The 8,505-nt window shown below is 52.4% G+C and overlaps 1 protein-coding gene across 1 annotated transcript in view; it reads left to right on the top strand.

The window, feature by feature from the left end:
• LOC119954378 (transmembrane protease serine 3-like) overlaps positions 1-553 on the top strand; it is a 54,535-nt gene extending 53,982 nt beyond the window's left edge. The window contains 1 exon segment of the mRNA XM_038779575.1: positions 501-553. Within this exon segment, the coding sequence (XP_038635503.1) occupies positions 501-515 (15 nt within the window). The 3' untranslated portion in view covers positions 516-553.
• The last annotated feature ends 7,952 nt before the right edge of the window (positions 554-8,505 follow it).

Consider the following 8,505-nt stretch of genomic DNA (forward strand, 5'->3'; position numbering starts at 1 on the left):
CACTTTTAAGGATCTGTGGACCTGCACGCCCAGAGTAGAGAAGATTAGAGAGGGAATTCCAGAGCTTGGAACCGAGGAGAGGATCAGTGTGTGCGGTTTTCCGGCATTGCCCCGCGGCGTGTTTTGCAGGAGCACTGGCGGCCCGCTATTGGCCAGCCACTTCCAATCCCGCTGCTGTTAGTGTTCACACGCTCCGCCATTGGGGAACCCGCAGCGGGGGAGGGGTTGGGGGCTCGGCAGAAGATCCCAACACCGGGAACAGCCTGAAGATCCCGACCAGTGTTTAGGGAACGTGAAGGGGAAGGGTCCTCTCTACAGCAAGATTTTGAAATCGCTGGCCCAGTCTACAGTGAGTTCCCGCTGGGTATTATTTGTGTGGCTCTCTCATTGCCAATCTCTAAGGGTGAAACCATTTTATAAACAAGAGGGAAACCAAATGTTAAAACCCAAACTGTTGAGTGGTAACCTCCTCAGATCTAACATCTGTTTGATTTTTACAGGCTTACAGCAACTGATGAAAAGAGTGGACACTGACCAAGCAGACTGTTGCAATCAAGATTGTTGGCTTCAGTCTACTGTCTTCCCAAAGGACTGGCATCAGGGAGGCTGGATCTCTCCCATTTCTCATCAAAGCGCTGGAAATGTTTATTGAAAAAAAGAGACTGTAACTGCGTAAAAATGTAAATTTGCTCAATCACCGTAGGGAAAACCTATTCATTTATCAACGGCTGGCTTGTCTTAAGAAAGTCAAACTTTTCATCTCTCTGTCCCCCCCCATTTTAAGTTACTTTATTGCGAATATTCCCTCAGATCTTTATGGTTTATGAGGGTTGAATTTTCTCACATGCTGCCTGTGTGTTGGTTTCATTTAACTTTCGGAAACCCCAATAGAGATTTTCAATTTGAGATACAGGGATATTATCATGATTATAATCTTTATTGCCACAAGTAGGCTTACATCAACACTGCAATGAAGTTACTGTGAAAAGCCCCCAGTCGCCACATTCCAGCGCCTGTTCGGGTACACAGAGGGAGAATTCAGAATGTCCAAATGACCTAACAGCACGTCTTGCGGGATTTGTGGGAGGAAACCGGAGCACCCGGAGGAAACCCACGCACACACGGGGAGAAGGTGCAGACTCCGCACAGACAGTGACCCAAGCCAGGAATTGAACCCGGGACCCTGGTGCTGTGAAGCAACAGTTATATAGGGGTAAACGTTCCAGTCCCGCTTGCTGCGACACTCATCCTGAACGGGACGGAAAGTTTGACAGACCACTCAAAGGTCCGTTGACCTCGGGCGGGAATTTCCGGTCTCATGGCTGGAAAATCCCGCAGCATAATTTCTGCTTTCTGTGGGCAGATTGCACCCAAAATTGCACCTCGTTTGAGGAGCATTTATTTTCTTGAGTTTCACCTCAAACCCACTTTCACTTTGCCAAACGCAAAACCTGCCGTGTACCATTCCAATGGAGCACCAAGTTAAAATGTAATTTTTTTAAAAGGTTTGCTTTAAAAATATTCCAGGAGTGGGAACTTGGTGCAATTTTATTAGTTCAACTGAAAATATGTTCATCACAAAACAAAGCACTTTTAATCAGTATTTATCCAGCATCTGCAGGGAACCTTATCGTAAATGAGCAAATATGACTATTTTTTTTAATATACCGAACTATAGCCTGGTTACTTTGGGGTCCAGTAGTCAGCTTCTTAGCAACTTTTTTTAAGAAGTGCCTTTTAAAGCTTTTAGGGCGGGCTGTTTGTGTCCTTGTGCACAAAATTTTTTTTTAAATTTTTACAACCTCCTCAAAAGCTCACAAACGAGTCTAATGAACAAAACTTCACCATGGTGACTGCTTAGACCTGAGTGCAGGCACTTTCGTTGGCGGGGCAGAATTCTGGTCCATTGTTTGTTAAACTCACGGAAACCACTTAAAATTCGCCAATGATTTGGGTGAGTTACTCTGCCTGCATTGCTTCCTTCATCCTTACTGGACAGAAGCCTATCAATCTCACTCTTGATGTTTTCAGCTGACCCCGCCCCACCATCACATCTCCCCTCCTCCTCCGTGGTTTTCTGGGAGGAATATTCCAGATTTCCCACTAACCTTTGTGTGAAGGGACGACAATAGGCAAGGGCAGAATCATAGGAACAGGAGGAGCCCATTCTTCTCCTCAAGATAGATCAGCAGTTCAGGGAGATCCGAAATGATCTGAATCCTAACCCCATTTAGGTTCCACATCATTTAATAACTGTGAAAATCCATCAATCCCATGTTCAAAGCTATCAGTTGAGCTGTAGCATCTACACTTCTACCGCCCTTTGCATGGAAGAGAGTTTAATGTCTTATTTCCTCAGCAGACTGGCTCTCGTTTCTATGGCGATCCACTCTCCCCAGGACAACTGAACCTTCTTAGGGTGTAGGTAATGCCTAGAGCTATGAAGAATGGATAAGATTAAATTGTTCAATTGTTCTATGTTTGATTATGTGAGCCTGGTAACTGATTGATGCTCACTATGCTTGATTGGTTAGGACTGGGTGTGGATGCAGAGCTACCAGAAGCTGAACTGTAACCATGCGTGCAGACATTTTTGTGATTGCGGAGATATTTTAAAATTCCGGTAAATAAACCTGTTGTACATTTAAGGAAACTACTGTCATCGCTGCATTGCTCTGAGATATATGGGGCGGGATTCTCCCATATCCGGCGTGGCGGAGGGTCCCAGTGGGGCGGAGTGGCAGGAACCACTTCGGCTTCGAGCTGCCCCAAAGGTCCGGAATTCTCCGCTCCTTCAGGGGCTAGGCCCACCCTGGAGTGGTTGGCGCCCCGCCGGCCAGCGGGATAGGGGCCTGGCGCCACGCCAACCGGCACCGAAGGGCCTCCGCCGGCTGGCACGCGTCAGCGCATGTGCGGAAGCGCCAGCACGTGCTGGCGTCATCCCCGCGCATGTACACAGGGATTCACTTCCGCATCGGCCATCGGGGAGGACCACAACGGCCGATGCGGAAGGAATAGAGTGCCCCCTCGGCACAGGCCCGCCCGCAGATCAGTGGGCCCCGACTGCGGGCCAGGCCACCGTGGGGGCACCTCCCGGGGCAAGTTTCCCCACGACCCCCCAGGAACCCCGGAGCCTGCCCGCACCGCCAGGTCCCGCCGATAAGGGATCTACTCTGATTTATGCCGGCGGGACCGGCTACAGGTGGGCGGTGCTTCGGCCCATCGCAGGCCGGAGAATTCGAGCAGCCCTGACGCCCATGGAGTTGCGCCGGACCCCGCCATTCTCTGAGACGGGCGGCGTGACTCACGTCGGGCCAATTTTTGGGGAGCGGGATTCACGCCGACCCCCGGCGATTCTCCCACCCGGCGGGGGGTCGGAGAATTCCGCCCATGAAATCTACAACAAAGATATCGCACTATGTTTGTTAAATGCTTATGAGATATTCAGCTGTTCTCTCTGATCACTGACGTATGGGGGGGGGGGGTTAATATTTCCTTATAAGTAAAGACTGGAAGAAAGAGATGATTTAAGCGAAGATTTAGCCTCTGAATGCAGTGAACAAAGCATTAAATTGCATTTCATGTGGGTCAATAGCTCTTGGAAGCTAGTAACTGGAAAGAACAATATATTTGAAATGAATTCAATCAAACTGAAATATAAACATAAATCTTGATTATTGTAATTATTAAGGTGGTGCATTCAATTATGTGTTTGTCTGAAAATAAAGTGAAATATATTTTCATCCATATTTAATGGGACTTTTGTTCATCAATGAGAAGATGAGAGAATGTTATACAGATTGATGACAGTAAGAACAAAATCATGTTCCTTCCCTAAGTTGTTTCCTTTTGTCTCACCCCCTCTGTTACTTAGAGGATGATTTATTAATTAAACATTTGCCATGACTTAAGATTTACTGATGTGCATCAAAGTTAATTCAGTGTCTACGTGCGACACCCTACAAGAATGGGATTCTCACGTCACCGCTAGGCATCAACCTTGCTGTAACTAATTATTTGATACATTCTTATTACTAAATGCGCTGGAATACAATGATCCATTCATTATGTGAAACATTCGTTGAAACAATGTCTGCATTTCTGCAGACATAACCCTAAAGTTCAATGGTTTATTCATTATCTGAAGCAATGACAATCTTTTCACAGTCATGGGGCACGATTCTGCGAAAGGGAGACAAAGTCCCGATGCCGGAGTGAAAACCGGAGTGTTTCATTCCGGCGTCGGAGCCCGCTCCCAGCCCCCTATTCTCCCGCCCCCGGGGGGCTAGGAGCGGCGTCGCTTATTTTACGCGCGCTGGGTCTTGGCACCGCCTGAAAAGCAGCGCCGCGTCAATGACACAGCCGGCGGGACTTCCGGTTGCGGCTATGACCAGCTAAGTCGCACATTTGGCAGCTCCTGCGACAAAGGTGTTTAAGGGCCGATTGGAGGGCCCCGACGGTACTGTAAAGACGAATCCCGGTGGGGGAAGGCTCCCTGAGGAGAGTGAGACCAACTTTATGGTCGGTACTCGGAGTGGGGCGACAAAAAAAGCGGCAGCAGCTCCCCGAAAAAAGCGGGGGAAGAGGACCAAAATGGCGGCCGGTGGCGCACTAGAAGATTGGAGAAAATGGGCGGAGGAGCAGCAGGCCGCTCTCCTCCGGTGTTTTACGGAGCTGAAAGTGGAACTCTTAGAGTCTATGAACGCGACGACCACAAGGCTGATGGGGGCCCAGGCGACCCAAGAGGCGTCGATATGAGAGCTGCAGCAGGAGATGACTGCAAGGGAGGAGGAGGCCACGGTCCTCGTGGGAAAGGTGGAGGTGCACGAGGCACTCCACCTGAAATGGCAGAGCCGCTTTGAGGAGCTGGACACTCGAATGAGGCGGAAGAACTTGAGGATCCTGGGCCTAGCAGAAGGCCTGGAGGGGCCTGATCTCCCGAAATATGTAGCGGAGATGCTGAGCTCCCTGATGGGAGAGGGGGCCGGTCCATCGCCCCTGGAGCTGGAAGAAGCATATCGGGTCATGGCTAGGCGGCCTAGGGCGAACGAGCCCCCGAGGGCGGTGCTGGTGCGATTCCAGCGTTTCTGTGATCGGGAGAAAGTGCTGAGGTGGGCCAAGAGGGAGAAAAGCAGCAAATGGGAGAATTCGACGGTGCGGATATATCAGGACTGGAGTGCGGAGGTGGCAAAGCGGCGGGCCCGGTTTAACCGAACGAAGGCGGTGCTGCACGCAAAGAGGATCAAGTTCGGAATGCTGCAGCCAGCGCGCTTGTGGGTCACCTACAAGGACCAGCACCATTACTTTGAGACCCCAGAGGAGGCATGGACTTTTGTTCGGGAGGAAAAGCTGGACCTGAACTAGAACTTGGGAACGCCGGCTGTCGAGGCCGCCCGAGTACCCTTGACGGATCAAGTGGCCCATGTCTTTCTTAGGCCAGGTCGGAACTTGGTTAAAGTTGATGGATCGTTTGGTTTCTTTGAAACTTGTGTTATGGGGGGTTTCTTTGTTCCTTTTTGTGTGTCTCTTCCCGTTGCCAACTTCCCTTAATTATTGTTGTTGTAGGGGGGGCTTTTTTACTGTTTTTTGATCTGTTCCTTTAAGGGTTATGGTTACTGTTCTGTTCGATGGAGGGTGATGGTTAAATACGTTATTATTGGGTAGTTATTTAGTTATGCAGGCATAGTTATGTATTTATGTATTTATTTGAGATTTGTTATTTATATTGTTATATTGTTAAGTTGGGGAGGCGGGACGGGGGGGGTGCAAGTTGGTTATGCGTGTTTTCTTTTTCTCTTTTTTCTTCCTCTCGTTTTAAGGGGGCTTTTTTATGGGTTTGGATGGGGACGGGGGTGGAATTGAAGATGGCGGGGTAGGGTGTGGCCGGGCGAAAGCGCGGGCTTTCCCCTGTTTCCCGCGCGCGGGACGGAGGAAGGGGGAGGAGAGAAGAGTGGGGTGTGGCCAGCAATGGCGGCTTTTCCCGCGCTGAAGCGGGGTCAGAGAGGGATGGCAAGGGGGGGGGGGAGGCCCCTCCCCCCCCACATCGGGAGGAGTCGGAGTGTGGCAGGGGCAGCCGGGTCAGCGAAAACCAGCTGACTCTCGGGAGTACGATGGTGGATACACCGCGGCTAGGAGGGGTCCTAGCCAGGGGGGGGGGGGGGGAGGGGGGGTTAGGGGGGGATACCGGGTTGCTGCTGGAAAGGCCGAGGACGGGAAGGGAAGAACGGGAGGAGAGAGGGGGGGGGGGGCCATCGCCATGGGGAACGGGTCAGAAGGGGAGGGTCGACCCGGGGCGAACAGGGGACAGGACATGGCTAATAGACAGGGGAAAGGGACGGGTTGCTCTGCGACCCGGTTGATTACTTGGAACGTGAGGGGGCTGAATGGGCCGGTCAAGAGATCAAGGGTTTTTTCACACCTAAAGGGACTGCAGGCGGATGTGGCAATGTTGCAGGAAACTCACTTGAGAGTAGTAGACCAGGTACGCCTGAGAAGGGGGTGGGTGGGACAGGTGTTCCACTCAGGCTTGGACGCAAAGAACCGGGGGGTGGCGATTTTGGTGGGAAAGAGGGTGTCGTTCGTGGCGGCGCAGGTGGTAGCAGATAAGGAGGGTAGGTACGTGATGGTGAAGGGTAGGCTGCAGGGAGAGAATGTGGTGCTGGTGAATGTGTATGCCCCGAATTGGGATGACGCGGGTTTTATGAGGCGCCTGTTGGGCCTCATTCCGGGTCTGGAGGCAGGGGGCCTGATCATGGGGGGGGACTTCAATACAGTGCTCGACCCTGGGCTGGACAGATCGAGTTCCAGGACGAATAGGAGGCCGGCAGCGGCAGAGGTGCTAAGGGGGTTCATGGAGCAGATGGGGGGGGTAGACCCTTGGAGATTTGGCAGGCCAAGGGCGAGGGAGTATTCTTTTTTCTCCCACGTCCACAGGGTGTACTCCAGAATAGACTTTTTTGTTCTGAGCAGGGGGCTGATTTCGAGAGTGCAGGACACGGAGTACTCGGCCATTGCGATTTCGGACCATGCACCACACTGGGTAGAGGTAGAACTGGGGGAAGCACGGGACCAGCGCCCGTTGTGGCGCCTGGATGTGGGGCTGCTGGCGGACGATGAGGTGTGCGGAAGGGTCCGGAAGGGCATTGAGAGATATCTGGGCACGAACGACACGGGCGAGGTGAAGGTGGGGGTAGTCTGGGAGGCCCTGAAAGCAGTGATCAGAGGAGAGCTGATCTCCATAAGGGCACACAGAGAAAGGAAGGAGAGGCAGGAGAGGGAGAGACTGGTGGGGGAACTTATAGAAGTGGACAGGAGATATGCGGAGACACCAGAGGAGGGGCTGTTGAGGGAGCGGCGCAGTTTACAGGCCCAGTTTGACCTACTGACCACTAGGAAGGCGGAGACGCAATGGAGAAGGGCACAGGGCGCGGTCTATGAGTACGGGGAAAAGGCGAGCAGGATGCTAGCACACCAGCTGCGCAAGCGAGATGCAGCCAGAGAGATTGGGGGAGTGAGAGAGAAGGGAGGGAACGTAGTGCAGAAGGGGCAAGAGGTGAACGGGGTCTTCAGGGATTTCTACAGGGAATTGTACCGGTCTGAGCCGCCCAGGAGGAGGGGGGGAATGGAGAACTTCCTCGATAGATTGAGGTTCCCAAAGGTCCAGGAGGAACGGGTGGAGGGGCTGGGGGCGCCGATAGAGCTGCAGGAGCTAGTTAAAGGGATAGGCCAGATGCAGGCGGGGAAGGCGCCGGGGCCGGATGGGTTCCCGGTGGAATTTTATAAGAAGTATGTGGACTTGGTGGGTCCAGTGCTGGTGCGAGCCTTCAATGAGGCGCGAGAGGGGGGGGTTCTGCCCCCGACAATGTCACAGGCCCTGATCTCCTTGATCCTGAAGCGGGACAAAGACCCTGTACAGTGCGGGTCCTACAGGCCTATCTCCCTCTTGAATGTAGATGCCAAACTGTTGGCAAAGGTCCTGGCAACCAGAATAGAGGATTGTGTGCCAGGGGTAATCCATGAGGACCAGACGGGGTTCGTGAAGGGACGACAACTTAACACAAATGTCCGGAGACTGTTGAATGTGATTATGATGCCAGCAGTGGAGGGGGAGGCTGAGATAGTGGTAGCACTGGATGCGGAGAAGGCATTCGATAGGGTGGAGTGGGAATACCTGTGGGAGACGCTGGAACGGTTTGGGTTTGGGGAGGGATTTATCAAGTGGGTGAAGCTGCTGTATTCGGCCCCGATGGCGAGTGTGGTTACAAACGGGAGGAGGTCAGAGTATTTTGGGCTCCATCGAGGTACCAGGCAGGGATGCCCCCTATCCCCCTTACTATTTGCATTAGCGATCGAACCGTTGGCGATGGCACTGAGGGGTTCAGGGGGGTGGAGAGGACTGACAAGGGTAGGGGAGGAACATCGGGTATCACTCTATGCGGATGATTTGTTGTTATATGTGGCGGACCCGGAAGGGGGAATGCCGGAGGTAATGGAAATACTAGCGGA

Source organism: Scyliorhinus canicula, chromosome 19 (genome assembly GCF_902713615.1).
Source record: "Scyliorhinus canicula chromosome 19, sScyCan1.1, whole genome shotgun sequence".
Taxonomy (NCBI): domain Eukaryota; kingdom Metazoa; phylum Chordata; class Chondrichthyes; order Carcharhiniformes; family Scyliorhinidae; genus Scyliorhinus; species Scyliorhinus canicula.